A 25,233-nucleotide genomic window follows, 5' to 3' on the forward strand; every position below is an offset into this window, starting at 1 on the left:
ATAGCCAATCACACCTAATCCTCTTACCACACGCAGGTACCCCATTGGCTCCCGACGTCGTAACCTGCTGTCTGTGTATCTGCGAGTGCATTTGTGTGTGTGTGTGCATTAGTAAATGTCAGTCTGTTGCTGTTTGTGTGTGCACACGCACAATCTGTGTAGAGTAAATATTGTGTGCGCGCAGGCGTATGTACATGTGGAGGGGTGGGGACAGGTTGTGAACAAGCTCTACTGTGCCCAGGCCCTGATCCAGTCTTAGGGCCATCTGCTAGGTCCTCATTAACAGGTCTGCTGTAGCGGCTCCATTAAATCCCTCATCTACTCTCTCTCTCTCTCTGCGTCTCTCTCTCTCTCTGTGTGTCCGTCTCTCCGTCTCTCTTTCTTTCTTTCTTTCTTTCTTTCTTTCTTATATATTTCAATTCAAGGGCTTTATTGGCATGGGAAACATGTGTAACATTGCCAAAGCAAGTGAGGTAGATAATATATTTTTTTACAGTAAACATTACACATACAGAAGTTTCAAAACAATAAAGACATTACAAATGTCATATTATATATATATACACAGTGTTTTAACAATGTACAAATGGTTAAAGAACACAAGATCAAATAAATAAGCATAAATATGGGTTGTATTTACAATGGTGTTTGTTCTTCACTGGTTGCCCTTTTCCCGTGGCAACAGGTCACAAATCTTGCTGCTGTGATGGCACACTGTGGAATTTCACCCAGTAGATATAGATAGTGGGAGTTGATCAAAATTGGATTTGTTTTCGAATTCTTTGTGTATCTGTGTAATCTGAGGAAATATGTCTCTCTAATATGGTCATACAATGGGCAGGAGGTTAGGAAGTGCAGCTCAGTTTCCACCTCATTTTGTGGGCAGTGAGCACATAGCCTGTCTTCTCTTGAGAGCCATGTCTGCCTACGGCGGCCTTTCTCAATAGCAAGGCTATGCTCACTGAGTCTGTACATAGTCAAAGCTTTCCTTAATTTTGGGTCAGTCACAGTGGTCAGGTATTCTGCCGCTGTGTACTCTCTGTGTAGGGCCAAATAGCGTTCTAGTTTGCTCTGTTTTTTTGTTAATTCTTTCCAATGTGTTAAGTAATTATCTTTTTGTTTTCTCATGATTTGGTTGGGGCTAATTGTGCTGCTGTCCTGGGGCTCTGTAGGGTGTGTTTGTGTTTGTGAACAGAGCCCCAGGACCAGCTTGCTTAGGGGACTCTTCTCCAGGTTTATCTCTCTGTAGGTGATGGCTTTTTTATGGAAGGTTTGGGAATCGCTTCCTTTTAGGTGGTTATAGAATTTAACGGCTCTTTTCTGGATTTTGATAATTAGTGGGTATCGGCCTAATTCTGCTCTGCATGCATTATTTGGTGTTCTACGTTGTACACGGAGGATATTTTTGCAGAATTCTGCGTGCAGAGTCTCAATTTGGTTTTTGTCCCATTTTGTGAAGTCTTGATTGGTGAGCGGACCCCAGACTTCACAATCATAAAGGGCAACGGGCTCTATGAATGATTCAAGTATTTTTAGCCATATCTTAATTGGTATGTTGACATTTATGTTCCTTTTGATGGCATAGAATGCTCTTCTTGCCTTGTCTCTCAGATCATTCACAGCTTTGTGGAAGTTACCTATGGTGCTGATGTTTAGGCCAAGGTATGTATAGTTTTTTGTGTGCTCTAGAGCAACAGTGTCTAGATGGAATTTGTATTTGTGGTCCTGGTGACTGGACCTTTTTTGGAACACCATTATTTTGGTCTTACTGAGATTTACTGTCAGGGCCCAGGTCTGATAGAATCTGTGCAGAAGATCTAGGTGCTGCTGTAGGCCCTCCTTGGTTGGTGACAGAAGCACCAGATCATCAGCAAACAGCAGACATTTGACTTCGGATTATAGTAGGGTGAGGCCGGGTGCTGCAGACTTTTCTAGTGCCCGCGCCAATTCGCCAAGCATGTTTGAGTTATCTGTTATAAGGGCTTGAGCATAGAGTGAAAGAGGGGTTGGTACAACGTGAAAACACAGGAACTTGTAGTCAGTGAATTACAATATCAATGGACTCGGATGTGTTAGCAGCTGATCGGTATTTGTTGTGCCAGTCTCTAGGATAACTCTGTGATAAGAACAACACCATATATACATTACAATAATGAGGACAACACCATATATACATTACAATAATGAGGACAACACCATATATACATTACAATATTGAGGACAACACCATATATACATTACAATATTGAGGACAACACCATATATACATTACAATATTGAGGACAACGCCATATATACATTACAATAATGAGGACAACGCCATATATACATTACAATATTGAGGACAACACCATATATACATTACAATATTGAGGACAACACCATATATACATTACAATATTGAGGACAACACCATATATACATTACAATATTGAGGACAACGCCATATATACATTACAATATTGAGGACAACACCATATATACATTACAATATTGAGGACAACACCATATATACATTACAATATTGAGGACAACACCATATATACATTACAATATTGAGGACAACACCATATATACATTACACTATTGAGGACAACACCATATATACATTACAATATTGAGGACAACGCCATATATACATTACAATATTGAGGACAACACCATATATGAAAAAGCTCTGTGACACGGCAGAGTCCACTCATTCAGACTGGTCTTACTCCCTCATTTATCAGAAGACAAGCCAGAAACTATTTCTAAAGACTGTTGACATCTAGTGGAAGGCATAGGAACTGCAATTTGAGTCCTAAGTCAATGGATATGGTAATGGGAATGAATAGGAACAAAAACAAACTACTTCCTGATTGGATTTTTCTCAGGTTTTCACCTGCCAAATCAGTTCTGTTATACTCAGACACTATTTTAACAGTTTTGGAAACGTTAGTGTTTTCTATCCAAATCTACCAAATCTATATGCATATCATATCTTCTGGGCCCGAGTAGCAGGCCGTTTAATTTGGGCATGCTTTTCATCCAAAATTCCGAATGCTGCCCCCTACCCTAGAGAAGTTAAGGACAACCCAAATCACAGGACTGTATGTGTAAGATCTATTCAAAGATGGACGTCTACCAGGGTAAAGCTCTTGGCGATGATGCCCCTTGTTCGTCGGAGTCCTCTCATCCACGAGCCATGTCAGCTGGAGTGCCCCATCGTCTCTCCTCCCAGAGAGAAGAGTAGAGCTGCATCCTCTGTCACTGCCTGGCAAACATGGCAGACTGTTTTGCCTCTGAATAAATCATGAAATCGGTTCTTCAGAAGGAGGCTTGAAAGCATTGATCCAAGAATAGCCCTGTTGAAATATTAACCACCCACACCCCTTTCTTTTTTTGCTCACCACACATTTATGGATGACACACACAGAGTGGTTCTGACTTGTGCTCTGTATTTCGAGAACATTTGACATTTTTAATGGTTCAGCGTTCCCACTGGGCTGTCTAACATTGTGTAACTCAGTGGAAAGGATGTCCGAATCAAATCCGAAGGTGTTGCAACCTCCCGAGGCACACACTTCTAAATGATGATCGACGCACTACTTACGAGTATTTAGTTTATTATAAGGCTGGTTCATAAATCTAGGTGGGTGGTAATATGGAATTGACATACAGCGATGTTAGTAAATTAATGCCACTGTGAGAGGACTAGCTCCCTGCTATTTTAGGACATTTTACTTTTCTTTTGTCTCCTGAGATTTGCCAACAATGTTTGTTCATGTGGAATTTAGCTGTGTGTTCTACCGGGTTTCGGCATCAGTAGACATTGACTTTCATATCAAGCTGAAGACTGATGGCTGTTTTCTAGGATTTTCCATCTCACCACCTCTGTTATTCCCTGTCGCATTGGGAACCGACATACCTCAATCTTCAGATTGTCCTCTTTCACTCCAAGTCCACACCTTACCAACCCCTTCCCCAACGGAATAACCCCGCCCCTTTGCCCTCTCGCCCCATCAGGCCCCTCCCTTGCCCCTCCTACTTTTCTGACCTCCAGACGCCTGAGTGGCTAGTCAGACAGCACCCTGAATCATTAATGAGGCATTTGCACATGATGGTTAAGGATAAATGACATAGGGCTACGTTCGGTGAGAGACAGGGACTCTTTGAATCTCTGAAAAACACGACTGGCAGCCCGGGCGCTAAAGATGCGTCTTGGACTAGGCTGCTGCAGGCAGTTTGCGAAGGCAACATTGTTTTCGTCTCTCTCAGTGAAAAGACTGGAGTTTCGGCACCTTATTCAGGTAAGAGGAGTCGTTTAGCACTCAACAGGAGGGGAGGGTTTTTAGTTTATCTCCCTGTTTCGTGCCTGGATTTCGTTCCGAGGAGGAGCTCGTCTTGAGAGCATGAAACACACAATATGGCCTCTTAGCGATATTTATAGTATGTGAGAAGCCTTGATGGATGCACAGTGCCAAGATCTCTATTAATATCAGTGTGACATTGTCAATTGTGTTACTTTTGCTCTCTCTTTTTGTTTGTTTTTCTCTCTTTGCTACGTACATATTTTATCACTCTTTCAGAGGTTGTCAGTCAAAGTGGAAATGGGGAGCCCGGAGAGGGAGAGATATGAAATGTTTTTTGCATAGCGTGGTGCTTTGGTATGCAGTGTTGTGTGTGTCTCTCAGACCTATCATTCTCACCAAACAGGCTAGATGTTCAGACATTGTTGTTGCTTTTGAAGCATTGAATTGAAACGGTCTGCTTCTTGCCGTTGTTTTGTTTACCAGCCCATATGTGAAGTTTTTGCACCAAAACCTTGATTTAGATTTACCAACCTCATCTCAGCCCACCAGTGTGCAGCTGTTACTACTTGGAGTAGATGGATGGAGCTGACATGCTTAGTATGGACCAGTGACCATTTCACAGCACTCTGTGTTATTAAAACTAAGATTGATGGTGGTTGTTATGATGGAGAAAGCCGTTGTGTTTTTGTTGATCCTGGACGACTTGATCCATGATGACTTGATCCTGGGTGACTGTCTGACATCCATCCTCTCCTCTGACCCTCAGGCCACGGAAAACGAGCCAGGCGACATGGACCTCAGCGGCCTGCCCGAGACCGCCGTCGACTCCGAGGACGACGATGACGAGGAGGACATTGAGCGAGTGTCGGACCCCCTCATGAGCCGCGACATCGTGCGGGACTGCCTGGAGAAGGACCCAATGGACCGCACCGATGACGACATAGGTGAGTCCCTGCTAGAACACAGAATGTTCCCCTAACATTCCCTCAAGGGTTCCCCTTTGATTGATTCAAAAGTAACCTACTCACAAGGTTCTGGGAACCGAAATGTATTTAGCTGTGGCGTGCCAGTGTTTCCCCTACCGTTGTGTAGGCGCTAGGCAGGGTGCCTCCCCTTCTTTGCTATGTTGCTTCCTGGCTCCAATTACACAGAAGGGGATGACTATTCCACACCACCGTTAAACTCTTAAAATCTAGAAACAACATTTACATTACATTTACATTTAAGTCATTTAGCAGACGCTCTTATCCAGAGCGACTTACAAATTGGTGCTTTCACCTTATGACATCCAGTGGAACAGCCACTTTACAATAGTGCATCTAGGTCTTTTAAGGGGGGTGAGAAGGATTGCTTTATCCTATCCTAGGTATTCCTTAAAGAGGTGGGGTTTCAGGTGTCTCCGGAAGGTGGTGATTGACTCCGCTGTCCTGGCGTCGTGAGGGAGTTTGTTCCACCATTGGGGGGCCAGAGCAGCGAACAGTTTTGACTGGGCTGAGCGGGAACTGTACTTCCTCAGTGGTAGGGAGGCGAGCAGGCCAGAGGTGGATGAACGCAGTGCCCTTGTTTGGGTGTAGGGCCTGATCAGAGCCTGGAGGTACTGAGGTGCCGTTCCCCTCACAGCTCCGTAGGCAAGCACCATGGTCTTGTAGCGGATGCGAGCTTCAACTGGAAGCCAGTGGAGAGAGCGGAGGAGCGGGGTGACGTGAGAGAACTTGGGAAGGTTGAACACCAGACGGGCTGCGGCGTTCTGGATGAGTTGTAGGGTTTTAATGGCACAGGCAGGGAGCCCAGCCAACAGCGAGTTGCAGTAATCCAGACGGGAGATGACAAGTGCCTGGATTAGGACCTGCGCCGCTTCCTGTGTGAGGCAGGGTCGTACTCTGCGGATGTTGTAGAGCATGAACCTACAGGAACGGGCCACCGCCTTGATGTTAGTTGAGAACGACAGGGTGTTGTCCAGGATCACGCCAAGGTTCTTAGTGCTCTGGGACGAGGACACAATGGAGTTGTCAACCGTGATGGCGAGATCATGGAACGGGCAGTCCTTCCCCGGGAGGAAGAGCAGCTCCGTCTTGCCGAGGTTCAGCTTGAGGTGATGATCCGTCATCCACACTGATATGTCTGCCAGACATGCAGAGATGCGATTCGCCACCTGGTCGTCAGAAGGGGGAAAGGAGAAAATTAATTGTGTGTCGTCTGCATAGCAATGATAGGAGAGACCATGTGAGGTTATGACAGAGCCAAGTGACTTGGTGTATAGCGAGAATAGGAGAGGGCCTAGAACAGAGCCCTGGGGGACACCAGTGGTGAGAGCACGTGGTGAGGAGACGGATTCTCGCCACGCCACCTGGTAGGAGCGACCTGTCAGGTAGGACGCAATCCAAGCGTGGGCCGCGCCGGAGATTCCCAACTCGGAGAGGGTGGAGAGGAGGATCTGATGGTTCACAGTATCGAAGGCAGCCGATAGGTCTAGAAGGATGAGAGCAGAGGAGAGAGAGTTAGCTTTGGCAGTGCGGAGCGCCGAGAAGAGCAGTCTCAGTTGAATGACTAGTCTTGAAGCCTGACTGATTTGGATCAAGAAGGTCATTCTGAGAGAGATAGCGGGAGAGCTGGCCAAGGACGGCACGTTCAAGAGTTTTGGAGAGAAAAGAAAGAAGGGATACTGGTCTGTAGTTGTTGACATCGGAGGGATCGAGTGTAGGTTTTTTCAGAAGGGGTGCAACTCTCGCTCTCTTGAAGACGGGAGGGACGTAGCCAGCGGTCAGGGATGAGTTGATGAGCGAGGTGAGGTAAGGGAGAAGGTCACCGGAGATGGTCTGGAGAAGAGAGGAGGGGATAGGGTCAAGCGGGCAGGTTGTTGGGCGGCCGGCCGTCACAAGACGCGAGATGTCATCTGGAGAGAGAGGGGAGAAAGAGGTCAGAGCACAGGGTAGGGCAGTGTGAGCAGAACCAGCGGTGTCGTTTGACTTAGCAAACGAGGATCGGATGTCGTCGACCTTCTTTTCAAAATGGTTGACGAAGTCATCTGCAGAGAGGGAGGAGGGGGAGGGGAGGAGGATTCAAGAGGGAGGAGAAGGTGGCAAAGAGCTTCCTAGGGTTAGAGGCAGATGCTTGGAATTTAGAGTGGTAGAAAGTGGCTTTAGCAGCAGAGACAGAGGAGGAAAATGTAGAGAGGAGGGAGTGAAAGGATGCCAGGTCCGCAGGGAGGCGAGTTTTCCTCCATTTCCGCTCGGCTGCCCGGAGCCCTGTTCTGTGAGCTCGCAATGAGTCGTCGAGCCACGGAGCGGGAGGAGGACCGAGCCGGCCTGGAGGATAGGGGACATAGAGAGTCAAAGGATGCAGAAAGGGAGGAGAGGAGGGTTGAGGAGGCAGAATCAGGAGATAGGTTGGAGAAGGTTTGAGCAGAGGGAAGAGATGATAGGATGGAAGAGGAGAGAGTAGCGGGGGAGAGAGCGAAGGTTGGGACGGCGCGATACCATCCGAGTAGGGGCAGTGTGGGAAGTGTTGGATGAGAGCGAGAGGGAAAAGGATACAAGGTAGTGGTCGGAGACTTGGAGGGGAGTTGCAATGAGGTTAGTGGAGGAACAGCATCTAGTAAAGATGAGGTCGAGCGTATTGCCTGCCTTGTGAGTAGGGGGGGAGGGTGAGGTCAAAAGAGGAGAGGAGTGGAAAGAAGGAGGCAGAGAGGAATGAGTCAAAGGTAGACGTGGGGGGGAGGTTAAAGTCGCCCAGAACTGTGAGAGGTGAGCCGTCCTCAGGAAAGGAGCTTATCAAGGCATCAAGCTCATTGATGAACTCTCCGAGGGAACCTGGAGGGCGATAAATGATAAGGATGTTAAGCTTGAAAGGGCTGGTAACTGTGACAGCATGGAATTCAAAGGAGGCGATAGACAGATGGGTAAGGGGAGAAAGAGAGAATGACCACTTGGGAGAGATGAGGATCCCGGTGCCACCACCCCGCTGACCAGAAGCTCTCGGGGTGTGCGAGAGCACGTGGGCGGACGAAGAGAGAGCAGTAGGAGTAGCGGTGTTGTCTGTGGTGATCCATGTTTCCGTCAGAGCCAAGAAGTCGAGGGACTGGAGGGTGGCATAGGCTGAGATGAACTCTGCCTTGTTGGCCGCAGATCGGCAGTTCCAGAGGCTACCGGAGACCTGGAACTCCACGTGGGTCGTGCGCGCTGGGACCACCAGATTAGGTGGCCGCGGCCATGCGGTGTGGAGCGTTTGTATGGTCTGTGCAGAGAGGAGAGAACAGGGATAGACAGACACATAGTTGACAGGCTAGAGAAGAGGCTACGCTAATGCAGAGGAGATTGGAATGACAAGTGGACTACACGTCTCGAATGTTCAGAAAGTTAAGCTTACGTAGCAAGAATCTAATTGACTAAAGTGATTAAAATGATACAGTACTGCTGAGGTAGGCTAGCTGCGTTGTTGACACTACCCTAATCAAGTCGTTCCGTTGAGTGTGAAGTTTCTACAATGCTGCTTTTCGGGGGCTAGCTGGCTAGCTAGCAGTGTTGGTTACGTTACGTTGCGTTAGGAGAACGACAATAGCTGGCTAGCTAATCTAGAAAATCGCTCTAGACTACACAATTATCTTTGAACAACGGTTATAATGCCTATTACTACTGCTAAAGAATACCTTGTATGTGAGTGCTTGCTGTTTTCTGGCAAGACATTTGGAAAAGCAATGGGAGCCAATTAGATTTGGCTTTGTTCACTAAGGGGAAATCCCCTTTGTAGGCTCATCAGAGTTTAATCAAGCATTCACGATTTTAATCAAACAATGCACAGTGACGCCCCCTCTCCCAGTGCCCCGCCCTTGGTGTATCTCAACCCCGCCCCTCTGTATTAGCTAGTTACCGTGGATTATGTGTCCATCTGCAGGCCTTCGTGCTTCAATGCTTTCGTTTGTTGAATTTATTTTAGCACTGCCACACGAAGACTGTGATATCATAGGCCTGTTAGCAGCAGCACAGCTACAATGATAGGGAGCCAAAAGAAGAGATTAGTTCACATTTACTCACACGAAGCTTAAGCTGTAGATGTGATGTGTGGCTGATCTAGTGGATGCAAATGGAGAAAGAGAATGAGAGAGTACCCCGGTCCCCCTCGACGAACCCCACAAACTCCCCGCCGCCCCTCCCCTCCCCTCCCGCTCTCTCTGCCGACAGGCTTTTCTAGGTCAACGTCGCACGTCCTCACCTCTCCTCTCCCGGCGCATTAAAGTTTCAGTGCTTCCGCAGGATTCCCACACGACACTGTTGCCATGCCAAGCACAGGTCAGCCCGCACCCCAGACTTACTTTCTGCGCCTAGCACAGGGATGGAGTCCTTCCTGGCTCCCGCAACAAGCTATTTCAAGGAGCCAAATATATGCATGGAGCAGGAATCAGGACAGGCAATGCCCTATACAGCCAAGCTGAAGCCCCAAATGAGATTTGATTCATGTTGACACACTTCGAAGTGAATGCAAAAGGTCGCTTTTCCTTTTATGCTCATGCAGTTGTTTTCTGTCTATCAAAATTAAATTGATACTTTGCCTTAGTGGATAATCATCCCATTGTTGGGTACTCATCACTTGTGGGGTTGAATTTAATGCACCTTCTCTCCCACTAGCTTGTGCCCTTTTTTTCGACCAAAGCCACACAGAGGGTGAAGGAAGAGTGAAGGACTGCCAAGTCCTCCTACGCTCGTCCTCTCTCTCTCCACTGTGTCAAGACCTTCCTAACCACCTCTCCCTCTCTACTCTCCCTCTCCAACCTTTCCACAGAGCAATTACTGGAGTTCATGCATCAGCTGCCAGCGTTTGCCAACATGACCATGTCTGTGAGGAGGGAGCTGTGTGCCGTCATGGTGTTTGCCGTGGTCGAGCGGGCCGGCACCATCGTACTCAATGACGGGGAAGAGGTATGTTTGTATGTGGAGGCGTGTGCCGTGAATGAGTCTGTCTTAAATAAAATACCAATTATCTTTTGGTATTTCATTCATTATATTATATATGTTGATATTGTCCCATATATAGTTTTGCCTGTCAGCAATCAAGATATATCACTTTTAAAATACAGCCGGGTATGATGCATTTTGGCGCAGTGGTTAAGGGCGCTGTCCTGCAGCGCCAGCTGTGCCATCAGAGACTCTGGGTTCGCGCCCAGGCTCTTTCGTAACCTGCCGCGACCGGGAGGTCCGTGGGGCGACGCACAATTGCCCTAGCGTCGTCCGGGTTAGGGAGGTCTTGGCCGGTAGGGATGTCCTTGTCTCTCCGCGCACCAGCGACTCCTGTGGCGGGCTAACCAAGGTTAACCAAGGTTGCCAGGTGCACGGTGTTTCCTCCGACACATTGGTGCGGCTGCCTTCCGGGTTGGATGTGCGCTGTGTTAAGAAGCAGTGCGGCTTGGTTGGGTTGTATATCGGAGGACGCATGACTTTCAACCTTCGTCTCTCCCGAGCCTTACGGGAGTTGTAGCGAGGAGACATAGTAGCTACTAAAACAATTTGGATACCTCGAAATTGGGGAGAAAAAGGGGTAAAAAAAATATATATATATGCAATATACTGGCTGTATTTCTGTATTTTGAAAGTTTAAATGTCTTGATAACTTGATTGCTGAAAGGCGAAACATTTTGGGACTATAAACAATGGACTAAAGAAACAAATAACAAAAGAGAGTTTGGGGTGGAATTTCCGTCTCTTATATTGGTCTTGTGTGTGTCTTGAATGTGTCTGGGTTTGCACATTTATGGCCTGGGACATGGAGTTTGCCCTTGCCATTACCAATGCAGGTTTCTCTTTTTCCATTTAGTTTTTCTCCCTGCTCTATTAAGCACGAATGACTGCCACCTCCCAGCATCATACGATTCCCCAAGGGGACCAGAAGAGAGATCACTAGTACTGTCTCAACAGTCTGGACAGGCTCTGGCTTTTCAATTAAGCCACTTTGGTCATTTTTTCGCTGTGATGCACCCAAACATAGAGTGCAGAGCCATACCCTTAAGTCCAGTTCACTTCAAGGGCAGTCCAGTCAAAGTTGAATAACATCCTATTGAGCTGGTGTGTGTTAGTAGTATGTCCACTACTGCCTCAGTGCATTGTCAAATGTGTTGTTGATGATGCTATAAGGGAGAAAGTGATACCTTGCTGTAAAATAGGATTTGCTATCTTTTTAGATCCATAATAAAAGGGTAAAATCATAGTTATTATTAGTGTAGAAACGGGGGTATTATATACTATTGAACCATTTGTGTCTAATGATTAATTATATATATTATTATATATATATATTGTTTAACCTTTATTTAAATAATTATTTACAATGACGACCTAGGAACAGTGGGTTAACTGCCTTGTTCAGGGGCAGAACGACATATTTTTACCTTGTCAGCTTGGGTATTCGATCTGGCAACCTTTCGGTTACTGGCCCAACGTTCTAATCACTAGGCAACCTGCCGCCCCACCCTACATGTACAGTTGCAGTTGGAAGTTTACATACACCTTAGCCAAATACATTTAAACTCAGTTTTTCACAATTCCTGACTTTTAATCCTAGTAAAAATTCCCCGTCTTAGGTCAGTTAGGATCACCACTTTATTTTAAGAATGTGAAATGTCATAATAATAGTAGAGAATGATTTATTTCAGCTTTTTATTATTTTTTAGTTAGAAGTTTACATACTCAATTAGTATTTGGTAGCATTGCCTTTAAATTGTTTAACTTGGGTCAAATGTTTCGAGTAACCTTCCACAAGCTTCCCACAATAAGTTGGGTGAATGTTGTCCCGTTCCTCCTGACAGAGCTGGTGTAACTGAGTCAGGTTTGCAGGCCTCCTTACTTGCACACGCTTTTTCAGTTCTGCCCACACATTTTTTATAGGATTGAGGTCTGGGCTTTGTTATGGCCACTCCAATACCTTGACTTTGTTGTCCTTAAGCCATTTTGCCACAACTTTGGAAGTATGCTTGGGGTCATTGTCCATTTGGAAGACCCAATTGTGACCAAGCTTTCCTGACTGATGTCTTGAGATTTTGCTTCAATATTTCCGCATAATTTTCCTACCTCATGAAGCCATCTATTTTGTGAAGTGCACCAGTCCCTCCTGCAGCAAAGCACCCCCACAACATGATGCTACCACTGTGCTTCATGGTTGGGATGGTGTTCTTCGGCTTGCAAGCCTCCCCCTTTTTTGCTCCAAACAAAACAATGGTCATTATGGCTAAACATTTCTATTTTTGTTTCATTAGACCAGAGAACATTTCTCCAAAAAGTACGATTTTTTTTCCCCATGTGTAGTTGCAAACCGTAGTCTGGCTTCTTCCTTGCTGAGCGGCCTTTATGTTGATTTTGGACTCGTTTTACTGTGGATGTAGATACTTTTGTACCCGTTTCCTCCAGCATCTTCACAAGGTCCTTTGCTGTTGTTCTGGGATTTATTTGCACCTTTCGCGCCAAAGTATGTTAATCTCTTGGAGACAGAACGCGTGGTCTCATGGTGTTTATACTTGCGTACTATTGTCTGTACAGATGACCGTGGTACCTTATGGTGTTTGGAAATTGCTCCCAAGGATGAACCAGACTTGTGGAGGTCTACAATTGTTTTTCTAAGATCTTGGCTGATTTCTTTTGATTTTCCCATGATGTCAAGCAAATAGGCACTGAGTTTGAATGTAGTCCTTGAATTACATCCTCATGTACACCTCCAATTGACCCAAATGATGTCAATTAGCCTATCAGAAGCTTCTAAAGCCATGAATTCATTTTCTGGAATTTCCCAAGCTGTTTAAAGGCACAGTCAACTTAGTGTATGTAAACTTCTGACCCACTGGAATTGTGATGCAGTGAATTATAAGTGAAATAATCTGTCTGTAAACAATTGTTGGAAAAATTACTTGTCATTCACAAAGTAGATGTCCTAACCGACTTGCCAAAACTCGTTTGTTAACAAGAAATGTGTGGGGTGGTTGAAAAACGAGTTTTAATGACTCCAACCTAAGTGGATGTAAACGTCCGACTTCAACTGTACATATTAATAACCCAACCTACATGTACGTTTTACCTCGACTAAACGGTGCCCCAGTACCCCCCTGTATATCGTTTCGCTTAAGTTATTTCACTGCTGCTCTTTAATTTCCTGTTACTTTTATTTCTTATCTGTGCTGCGTTGTTGGTTAGGGACTCATAAGTAAGCATTTCACTGTTGTATTCGGCGCATGTGACTCATAAACTTTGATTTAACTAACGGCTAACTAATAGCTGATGGCCAACTAATTGCTTAAGGCTAATTGTGATTAAACAATGTATTTAAAGCATCATAGCTGTCTTCATCTTCCTTTAACATGTGATCCCAGCCTGATATTAAACCAGGGATGGGTAACTCCTGTCCTCTGGGGGCCTGGTTAGTGTCACACTTTTGCCCCTGTCCCAACTAACACACCTGACTCCATAATCAACTAATCAGGATCTTCACTTTAGAATGCATCAGCTGTTTTGCACTCGGGATGGGGACAAAGTGACACCACTCCAGTCCCCGAGGACTCCAGTGTCCTGTCCCTCTATTAAACCATTGTCCACTGAATGATCACTGAGTATTTCTGACTGTTAACTGTTTGTGGTTGTGGTCTTTCCAAACTCAGCTGGACTCGTGGTCAGTGATCCTGAATGGCTCGGTGGAGGTGACGTACCCTGAGGCCAGGCCTGAGATCCTGTGTATGGGCAACAGCTTCGGGGTCTCCCCTACCATAGAGAAGGAGTACATGAAGGGAGTGATGAAGACTAAGGTGGACGACTGTCAGGTAAGGCTCAGCACTGAGACAGTCCATCATAATAGCCAATCGGTTGATTGGCCTGTCATACGGGCCTTCTCTCCCATATATTGAATAGTGTTATATACTCCACCCCTGTTACTTAATTAGGCTGTTGCATTTTAAAGCAGGCTTGACATTTTTTTTTTTTTACCTTTATTTAAGTAGGGAAGTCGGTTAAAAACAAATGTTAATTTACAATGACTGCCTACACCGGCCAAACCCAGTCGACGCTGGGCCAATTGTGGTCCTGTGCTGGCATGGTTACACATGGTCTGTGGTTGTGAGGCCGGTTGGATGTGCTGCCAAATTCTATAAAACGACATTGGTAGAGAAGTTAACATTAAATTCTCTGGCAACAGCTCTGGTGGACATTCCTGCAGTCAGCATTCCAATTGTCCTCTGCCTCCAAAACTTGAGACATCTGTGGCGTTGTGTGACAAAACTACACATTTTACGAGTGACCTTTTATTGCCCCCAGCACAAGGTTTACCTGTGTAATGATCATACTGTTTAATCATGTTCTTGATATGCTACAAAGGAGAAATGCTCACTAACAAGGATGTTTTTGAGAGAAATAAGCTTTTTGAGCGTATAGAAAATTTAGACGGTCTTTTATTTCAGCTCATGAAACATGGGACCAACATTTTACATGTTGCGTTTATATTTTTGTTCACCATACATTGTCCAGTAGGTACCAACCAATTAAATGAAGACGCTGAGTTAATTCACTAAGAGAGAGTGTTTATTTAATTGGTGTCTTAAAATAGATTCGCTCAAAATGTCTCTCAGTCATGTTGATCTAAAAAGCGTTATGTCCCCAAGCTAACTACTACGCTCTTTCACTTTCTCTTTCACTTTCTCTCTTTCACTTCCTCTTTCACTTTCTCTCTTTCACTTCCTCCTATTTCACTTTCTCTCTCCCTCCACCTATGTTCCAGTTTGTGTGCATAGCGCAGCAGGACTACTGCTGCATCCTCAACCAGGTGGAGAAGAACATGCAGAAGGTGGAGGAGGAGGGCGAGATCGTCATGGTCAAGGAGCACCGTGAGCTGGACCGCACCGGCACCAGGAAGGGACACATCGTCATCAAGGTGAGTTCATTCATTATTGAGTAAGCCTTTAGACTCCAAACCACATCTTCCAAATAAAGGTGTCATGACATACAGGTGTTATGACAGGTGTTATGAATGCCCGTGTATATGACGTTTAGTGTTACCTAAAGGATAATATACACCATCTCCTATAGGGCACGAAGGAGCGTCTGACTATGCACCTGGTAGAGGAGCACTCTGTGGTGGACCCCACCTACATCGAGGACTTCCTGTTGACCTACAGGACTTTCCTCTCCAGCCCCATGGTCGTGGGCAACAAGCTCCTCGAGTGGTTCCACGACCCAAGCCTCAGGGACAAGGTCAGATCCCAGTTCAATCACTTTACTATCCTTTTTCAGATAAGTATTATTTTTGTCATTTTATTGTAATGGAAGCTAGACGGTACTTAACATCAGTAATAGATAAAGCATTGATAATATCACAGATGCATGCATGCTTACATACTCCATCTTTCAAATGTTTTAGAACACCTACTCATTGAAGTTTTTATTTTAGTTTTGTATTACTATGTTCTACATTGTAGAATAATAGTGAAGACATCAAAACTATTAAATAACACATAGGGTATCGTGTAGTAACCAAAAAAAGTGTTAAACAAATCAAATATAATTTGAGATTCTTCAGATAGCCACCATTTTCCTTGATATCGCTTTGCACACGCTTGGCATTCTCTCAACCAGCTTCACCTGGAATGCTTTTCCAACAGTCTTGAAGGAATTCCCACATATGCTGAGCACCGGTTGGCTGCTTTTCCTTCACTCTGCGGTCTGACTCATCCCAAACCATCTCAATTTGGTTGAGGTCAGGGTATTGTGGAGGCCAGGTCATCTGATGCAGCACTCCATCACTCTCCTTGATCAAAAAGCCCTTACATAGTCTGGAGGTGTGTTGGGTCATTGTCCTGTTGAAAAACAAATTATTGTCCCGTTAAGCACAAACCAGATGGGATGGCGTATCGCTGCAGAATGCTGTGGAAGCCATTCTGGTTAAGTGTGCCTTGAATTCTAAATAAATCACAGACAGTGTCACCAGCAAAGCATCCCCACACCGTAACACCACCTCCATGCTTTACGGTTAGAAATACACATGCAGAGATCATCCGTTCACCTACACCACGTCTCACAAAGACACGACGGTTGGACCCGATTAATCTCCCATTTGGACTCCAGACCAAAGGGCAGAGTTCCACCGGTCTAATGTCCGTTGCTCGTATTTCTTTGCCCAAGCAAGTCTCTTCTTATTATTGGTGTCCTTTAGTAGTGGTTTCTTTGTGACAATTCGACCATCAAGGCCTGATTCACGCAGTCTCCTCTGAACAGTTGATGTTGAGATGTGTCTGTTACTTGAATTCTGTGAAGCATTTATTTGGGCTGCAATTTCTGAGGCTGGTAACTCTAATGAACTCATCCTGAAATAAAATTTTAAATGAAATTTTAAAAATCCTCTTCAACAGAGGCAACTCTGAGTCTTCCATTTCTGTGGCGGTCCTCATGAGAGCCAGTTTCATCATAGAGCTTGATGGTTTTTGTGACGGCACTTGAAGAAACTTTCAAAGTTCCTGAAATGTTCTGTATTGATTGACCTTCATGTCTTAAAGTAATGATGGACTGTTGTTTCTATTTGCTTATTTGAGCTGTTCTTGCCATAATATGGACTTGGCCCTATCTGTTAAAAGACCATCTTCTGTATACCCCCCCACCTTGTCACAACACAATTGATTGGCTGAAACGCATTAAGAAAAAAAAAAATCTACAAATGAACTTTTAAGAAGGTACACCTGTTAATTGAAATGCATTCCAGGTGACTACATAATGAAGCTGGTTGAGAGAATACCAAGTGTGTGCAAACCTGTCATCAAGGCAAAGGGTGGCTGTTTGAAAAATATATAAAATATTTTTTGATTTTAATTTTTTTTGGTTACCACATTGTTCCATGTGTTATTTCATAGTTTGGATGTCTTCACTACTATTCTACAATGTAGAAAATATTACAAATAAAAAGTCAACCTTGAATGAGGTAGGTGTTCTAAAACTTTTGACCGGTAGTGTACATACAGATTAACACACACACACACACACACACACACACACACACACACACACACACACACACACACAGCTACATGTGAATAAATGTATATAACAAGCTAACATTCAATCCAAGCCCATGCCCATCCACTTATGTTTTACTTTGAATGAATCTTTCTTCTTGCATCCCCAGGTTACACGGGTAGTCTTGCTGTGGGTGAACAATCACTTCAATGACTTTGAAGGCGACCCTGCAATGACTCACTTTCTTGAAGAGTTTGAGAACAATCTGGAGAGAGAGGTCCGTGTCTCAGTTAAGCATAGCATGTTTCATATCTAGTTTCAACATTACAGCGTGTTTCATATCTAGTTTCAACATTACAGCCGGTTTCATGTCTAGTTTCAACATTACAACGCGTTTCAACATTACAGCGTGTTTCATATCTAGTTTCAACATTACAGCGTGTTTCATATCTAGTTTCAACATTACAGCGTGTTTCATATCTAGTTTCAACATTACAGCCGGTTTCATGTCTAGTTTCAACATTACAGCGTGTTTCATATCTAGTTTCAACATTACAGCGTGTTTCATATCCAGTTTCAACATTACAGCGTGTTTCATATCCAGTTTCAACATTACAGCGTGTTTCATATCCAGTTTCAACATTACAGCGTGTTTCATATCCAGTTTCAACATTACAGCGTGTTTCATGCCCAGTTTCAACATTACAGCGTGGTTCATATCCAGTTTCAACATTACAGCGTGTTTCATATCTAGTTTCAACATTACAGCGTGTTTCATATCTAGTTTCAACATTACAACGTGTTTCATATCTAGTTTCAACATTACAGCGTGTTTCATATCTAGTTTCAACATTACAGCGTGTTTCATATCTAGTTTCAACATTACAGCGTGTTTCATATCCAGTTTCAACATTAGTGTGTTTCATGCCCAGTTTCAACATTACAGCGTGTTTCATATCCAGTTTCAACATTACAGCGTGTTTCATATCTAGTTTCAACATTACAACGTGTTTCATATCTAGTTTCAACATTACAGCGTGTTTCATATCTAGTTTCAACATTACAGCGTGTTTCATATCTAGTTTCAACATTACAGCGTGTTTCATATCCAGTTTCAACATTAGTGTGTTTCATGCCCAGTTTCAACATTACAGCGTGTTTCATATCCAGTTTCAACATTACAGCGTGTTTCATATCTAGTTTCAACATTACAGCGTGTTTCATATCTAGTTTCAACATTACAGCGTGTTTCATATCCAGTTTCAACATTACAGCGTGTTTCATGCCCAGTTTCAACATTACAGCGTGTTTCATATCCAGTTTCAACATTACAGCGTGTTTCATATCTAGTTTCAACATTACAGCGTGTTTCATATCCAGTTTCAACATTACAGCGTGTTTCATGCCCAGTTTCAACATTACAGCGGGTTTCATGCCCAGTTTCAACATTACAGCGGGTTTCATATCCAGTTTCAACATTACAGCGGGTTTCATGCCCAGTTTCAACATTACAGCGGGTTTCATATCCAGTTTCAACATTACAGCGGGTTTCATGCCCAGTTTCAACATTACAGCGGGTTTCATATCCAGTTTCAACATTACAGCGGGTTTCATGCCCAGTTTCAACATTACAGCGGGTTTCATATCCAGTTTCAACATTACAGCGGGTTTCATGTCCAGTTTCAACATTACAGCCGGTTTCATGTCCAGTTTCAACATTACAGCCGGTTTCATGTCCAGTTTCAACATTACAGAGGGTTTCATATCTAGTTTCAACATTACAGCCTGTTTCATGTCCAGTTTCAACATTACTCCTAATTTGCCCTCATTATATATTATTATCAAAGCATTCAAATTGTCCAAATGTTTGCCTTACGCTAGCCTCTTATTTCACTATTTAAAATGCTAAAGATTATTTCATTTATCATTTTAATTTCAATCCACATAGTAACAAAGTTGAGATACAAAAAATGAACACAAACTCTGAATTGAGCAATATAACGGTACTAAACATAGTTTTCCTTTACAGAAAATGTACGGCCACCTTAGACTGTTAAACATTGCCTGCGCTGCTAAAGCCAAACTGCGACTAGTGACACTGACCAAGCCATCCAGGGAGGCCCCACTAGCCTTCACCCTGCTGGGGGGCTCCGAGAAGGGCTTCCGCATCTTCATCGACAGCGTGGAGCCTGGAAGCAAGGCCGCGGAGGCCGGCCTTAAACGAGGAGACCAGGTGAAGTAACGAGAATGATATTCTTTTCATAGCGTTTTTTCATATGTTCAAAATGCATTACATAGAAAGGATGGGAAACTTCCCTCATCCCCTAGCAGTGTAGCACCCACCTGATTGATGCCACCATGTTTTGCATCAGAAAGCTCAACACGCATCAGACAGCTACCACGATGTGCTGATTCACTAGACTAGTTTGCTCACTGGTGATTTTTCATACTTTGCAAAAGATCCTACGTTAAATCCAGGATGCCAGCTTGAAAACCCTGCTTGGCTATGCTTTGTTTTGGCATAAACTTAAACTCTTTCTTGCAGCTGCTTCCCAAAGGAAATGTGAACCATAACATCTTGCAAAGTATGTTTACTCTTGCAATACTCCTGTCTAACCTTCTCAATGAGTGGCTCTAACACGAGAGTTAAAATACTCTTATCAATCTCACTCCCCTTTTCATCTTAACGAGACCTTTTTTGCCGAACCTATGACCAGTGTTTCTTTAAGTACTGACCCAGAAACGGCCATTAGACCTGATTTGCGCCATCAGCACTGTGGGTTAGGGAGATGGAGACCAGTAATGTAGAGGATAGAGAGATGGAGACCAGTAATGTAGAGGTTAGGGAGATGGAGACCAGTAATGTAGAGGTTAGGGAGATGGGAACAGAAGAGAAGGTGCGGGTGGAGACCAGTAATGTCGAGGTTAGGGAGATGGGAACAGAAGAGAAGGGGGGTGGAGACCAGTAATGTATAGGTTAGGGAGATGGGAACAGAAGAGAAGGGGGGTGGAGACCAGTAATGTAGAGGTTAGGGAGATGGGAACAGAAGAGAAGGTGCGGGTGGAGACCAGTAATGTCGAGGTTAGGGAGATGGAGACCAGTAATGTAGAGGTTAGGGAGATGGGAACAGAAGAGAAGGTGCGGGTGGAGACCAGTAATGTCGAGGTTAGGGAGATGGAGACCAGTAATGTCGAGGTTAGGGAGAGGGGAAAAGAAGGGGCAGGTGGAGACCAGTAATGTAGAGCGTTAGGGAGATGAGAACAAAAGAGAAGTGGGGATGGAGACCAGTAATGTATAGGTTAGGGAGATGGAGCCAAGTAATGTAGAGGTTAGTGAGATGGGAACAGAAGAGAAGGGGGGTGGACCAGTAATGTAGCGGTTAGGGAGATGAGAACAAAAGAGATGGGGGGATGGAGACCAGTAATGTAGAGGTTAGGGAGATGAGAACAGAAGAGAGGGGGGGTTTAGACTGGTAATGTAGAGGTTAGGGGGATGGAGACCAGTAATGTAGAGGTTAGGGAGATGCGAACAGAAGAGAGGGGGAGGGGTTTAGACTGGTAATGTAGAGGTTAGGGGGATGGAGACCAGTAATGTAGAGGTTAGGGAGATCAGAAGAAAAGGGGGGGATGGTATGACTCAGTTGGTTGGCGTTTTGGCGCTTACATCATCAGAGTTGTGGATTTGACACCTGCATGAATTAACAGGATTGAGGAAGTGGCTGATACTGTATGTAATGTTAATGTATATGTAATGTTATCTTTGTTTGTCTTTGAACAGATTCTGGAGGTGAACGGGCAGAACTTTGATAATGTCCAGCTCACGAAAGCCAATGAGATCCTGAGGAACAACACCCACTTGTCAATTTCTGTGAAAACTAATCTTTTAGGTAAGAGTTATTAGGGCTAACTATGAATTGAATACTAATAGAAGAATATAAGTAACAGTAACGCTTTTATGTTCCACACCGTATTTGTAATTATTAAGGATCCCCATTAGTTCTTGACAAGGTAGCAGATACTCTTCCTGGGGTCCAAACACATTAAGATGCTTACATTACACAGAAATCATAATAATAAAATACTGTACATCATATAACATTATTACACCACTACATATCTACAATAAAAAATATATAATACCATCATAAAGCAATATTGCAATGTCTGTGTAGAGTTTGTGTGCTCGCGTTTGTGGGCGTATGCGTGTCTGTACCTGTGCGAGTCTCTTCAGTCCCCACTGTTCCATAAGGTGTATTTTATGTGTTTTACATCTTATTCTACTGCTTGCGTTGGTTTCTTGATGTGGAATAGAGTTCCATGTAGCCATGGCTCTATGTAGTACTGTGCGCCTCCCATAGTCTTGACTTGGGGATTGTGAAGAGACCTCTGGTGACATGTCTTGTGGGGTAGGCATGGGTGTCCAAGCTGTGCGCTAGGAGTTTAGACAGACCACTCGGTGCATTCAGCTTGTCAACACTTCTTACAAAAACAAGTAGTGACAAAGTCAATCTCTCCTTTGAGCCCTGAGAGATTGACATGCATGTCATTAATGTTAGCTCGCCGTGTACTTTTAAGGGCCAGCCGTGCTGCCCTGTTCTGAGCCAATTGTAATTTTCTTAAGTCCCTCTTTGTGACACCTGACCACACGACTGAACAATAGACCAGGTACGACAAAACTAGTGGCCTGTAGGACCTGCCTTGTTGATAGCGTTTCCCCCCTTTCATCCACCCAGTGTTCAAGGAGCTCCTTGCCCGACCAGAGCACGACCACGAGGCAGAGGGTGAGGAGCCGCCAGAGGTGGACCGCAAGAATGGCGCCCCGGCACACCTGCCCAAGATCGGGGATATCAAGAAGGGCTCGCGCTACTCCATTCCTGACCTGGCGGTGGATGTTGAGCAGGTGATGTTATGGACTACAGTACCCATAATGCTTTGTGTATGTTATCAAGGACGTATTCATTAGGCACCAAACGGACTGAAACAGAAAGGTATTACCTGACATTATCCAATCAGAAATGCTTGTTTTTATTTTTTTGTTGCAAAACATTTAGCTGTGGTGTGGCCTAATGAATATGTCCCTGGTTTTATCTTAGTAAAGACGTTCCTAACGCCTAATGTAATGGTGTCCCCGTCTCCTCAATGCAGGTGATGGGCCTGGAGAAGGCCAGCAAGAAGGCCAAAGCCAACACGGTGGGGGGAAGGAACAAGCTCAAGAAGATCTTTGACAAGACGCTCACCAGCATCCTGCCCCCAAAACCATATAAGTAAGAGACGTCCGAGACCAATGGAAAAGGTTGCTTCAAAGTTAGAGGACTGGAGTGTGGAATAAAATAGGCTCGACTTATTCATGTTTTTTGTGTTGTGTTGATGGTGTGTTGAGCAGTGTCACCTCTTATGAAGATTTATTTATAACAAATGTATTAAACTAGGCAAGTCAGTTAAGAACAAATTCTTATTTACAATGCCGGTTATTAAAAATAAAAAAAACATGTAAATATTTTCTGAACTGTATTGTTAAGGGCTTGTAAGTAAGCATTTCACGTTAAGGTCTACTACACCAGTTGTATTTGGCGCATGTGAAAAATTAATTGTAATTTGATGTATTGAGCAGTGTAACCTCTCTTTCTGATATACTTTACTGTAAAAACATTGCCCTCTATCCTCTGACAGTGGAACTTTCCAACCCCTCCCTCCCTCTGTTTCCGTAGCGACGTGGGTGTGGGCCAGTCGCAGGACGACAGCATCGTGGGCCTGAAGCAGTCCAAACAGATTCCGGCCGCGCTGCCAGTCAGCGGCAGCCTGTCGTCCAGCAACCCTGACCTGCTGCAGTCCCACCACCGCATCCTGGACTTCAACAACCAGCCTGGTGAGGACCAACAGACACACTCCTCTTTGAACCTTTTAATATACAACCATATGTTATAAAGCCTACATTACACATCTATAAGCTCCACTTGGCTGTCATCTCTCTTGAGGCAGTCTATTTTCATACATTCCTAACCGGGGAAATTCTTCGCCAGATGTTTGACCCACATTTTAATGTTCTCCCACACATATACTCTTTGTGTTCCTTCAGCCCCAGTCGTGACGAGTGAGTATCAGTCTGCTTTTGTTCTGCCCACGCAACGCTTGTCCTCTTTGCAAAGCCAACCTGCTGTTTCTTTCACAAGCTTCCTATGGTGTTTCTAAATCTGGGGTCTTAAGGGTTAATGTTTTCTAATTGTGGTTATGGTCTGGGCTTGTGGGTCTTGATAACAGCAGCCTGCAAATCAGTGTGTTTTAATGGGTAACGTAGGCCTGAATCTAACTGGGCTGTAGAATGCACAATCATGTCTTTGTCAATGCTGTCAGTCAGCCCCTCTGCTCTTTCAAAGTTCCAGTCGGCTAAATGAGTTACACAAACTCACCGTAGATCATTGAGCATGTCAGCGTGGCTTCTAGCAGACATCAGTTGTTGACATTTTTGTTGAAATGTTTGGAGTACAGTTTGAAACTAATTGATCCTGTAAACTTTTTCGAGGTTAAGTGACTAGCAGTGACCCATTCATTCTAATTTTGGTGTGTTTTGGGGTGGTATGGTGAATTATGGTGTAACCTTGGGTAAAAAAAAAAAGCAATGGTACTTGAGTGATACGACTGTCCACAATGAAATTGCTGAATTCTGACATGAGAATTGTGTGGGTAATTCCTATTAAATCCCCCCCCCCCCATCCAGACATGTCAGACCAGGTGCTGCGGGTGTTCAAGGCAGACCAGCAAAGTCGATACATCATGATCGGTAAGGACACCACGGCCAAAGAGGTGGTGGCCCAGGCCATCCGGGAGTTTGCCCTGACCGCAGTGCCCGAAGCCTATTCCCTGTGTGATGTGTCCATCACGCCGGAAGGCGTCATTAAGCAGCGCCGGCTCCCGGAGCAGCTGTCCAAGCTGGCAGACAGGATACAGCTCAGTGGCAGGTAAGTACTGGTTTTATTGATCACATTGTTTATACAGGTTAGCCCCATCTCTTTTACAAGAGATAGCAAAGTCCCCTTCTCTTGTGCTGACTTTCTCTTGACCATTCCTATCTTAATCACCCCCTCTTATGAAAGACCTTGTCTTTTTTACTTTTACTTAAGTCACAGTACATCAGGTGTTTGTTAATAGTTACTCAACTTGATTAATAAGTCCAACAACAAAAACACCTATTTTAAATATGTGCTTTGTGTTGAGACGATTCTATTAGAGGAGCAAAATGGAGATAGACCATTTATTTATGTACAATAGAATACCTGTGTGTATGTGAGAGAATAGTAAAGGAACTCCCTGCTCTTCTCTAGATACTACCTGAAGAGCAACATGGAGACAGAGACCCTCTGTTCAGACGAGGACGCCCAGGACCTCCTTCGTGAAGGCCAGATCTCCCTCCTCCAGCTGTCCACCATGGAAGTAGCCACGCAGCTGTCCATGCGTGCCTTCGAACTCTTCTGCGCAATCGAGCCCACTGAGTACATCGACGACCTGTTCAAGCTCAAGTCCAAGACGGGCTCGTTTTGCCTCAAGCGCTTCGAGGAGATTATCAACCAGGAGACCTTCTGGGTGGCGTCGGAGGTGACCCGGGAGCCCAACCAGCTCAAGCGCATGAAGACGGTCAAGCATTTCATCAAGATAGCTCTCCATTGTAGAGAGTGCAAGAACTTCAACTCCATGTTCTCCATCATTAGGTGAGGTCTGAGAGGAGGAGTACGAAAGGAGACCCGGCGGCCATGTTGTATTGTTGTGATGTAGATGGGTTAATCCGATTTGGAAGAGTTTTACACCAAATTCAGCAGTTAGGCATGCAGGCTTTCACTCCAAACATAATCGTGCATACCTGATTCTACTGAACAGCTGCCCACTGAATTGTAATTAGTTCAAGAATCAAGTATGTTTGTGTGGGGTTGGAACAAAAGCCTGGAACCAGAGAGAGCCCCCTTCTCTACTGTATCAGTATTCTA

General features: G+C 44.5%; 1 protein-coding gene across 15 annotated transcripts in view; it reads left to right on the forward strand.

Annotated features, from left to right (window-relative positions):
- The window catches only part of LOC115130821 (rap guanine nucleotide exchange factor 2-like), a 154,475-nt gene that overhangs the window by 107,981 nt on the left and 21,261 nt on the right, over positions 1-25,233 (forward strand). For 9 of the 15 annotated variants that reach the window (XM_029662302.2, XM_065019778.1, XM_065019766.1 and 6 more), the window contains 14 exons: positions 5,062-5,239; positions 10,071-10,207; positions 13,924-14,082; positions 15,033-15,185; positions 15,341-15,505; positions 17,427-17,546; positions 19,287-19,490; positions 21,036-21,144; positions 21,991-22,157; positions 22,403-22,521; positions 22,966-23,123; positions 23,334-23,348; positions 23,973-24,213; positions 24,577-24,960. In XM_029662302.2, the coding sequence (XP_029518162.1) occupies positions 5,062-5,239; positions 10,071-10,207; positions 13,924-14,082; positions 15,033-15,185; positions 15,341-15,505; positions 17,427-17,546; positions 19,287-19,490; positions 21,036-21,144; positions 21,991-22,157; positions 22,403-22,521; positions 22,966-23,123; positions 23,334-23,348; positions 23,973-24,213; positions 24,577-24,960 (2,309 nt within the window). The remainder of the gene's footprint in view (positions 1-5,061; positions 5,240-10,070; positions 10,208-13,923; positions 14,083-15,032; positions 15,186-15,340; positions 15,506-17,426; positions 17,547-19,286; positions 19,491-21,035; positions 21,145-21,990; positions 22,158-22,402; positions 22,522-22,965; positions 23,124-23,333; positions 23,349-23,972; positions 24,214-24,576; positions 24,961-25,233) is intronic. The other 6 variants (XM_065019771.1, XM_065019774.1, XM_065019775.1 and 3 more) reach the window with 3 other exon arrangements.

This window comes from Oncorhynchus nerka, linkage group LG6 (genome assembly GCF_034236695.1).
Source record: "Oncorhynchus nerka isolate Pitt River linkage group LG6, Oner_Uvic_2.0, whole genome shotgun sequence".
Taxonomy (NCBI): Eukaryota; Metazoa; Chordata; class Actinopteri; order Salmoniformes; family Salmonidae; genus Oncorhynchus; species Oncorhynchus nerka.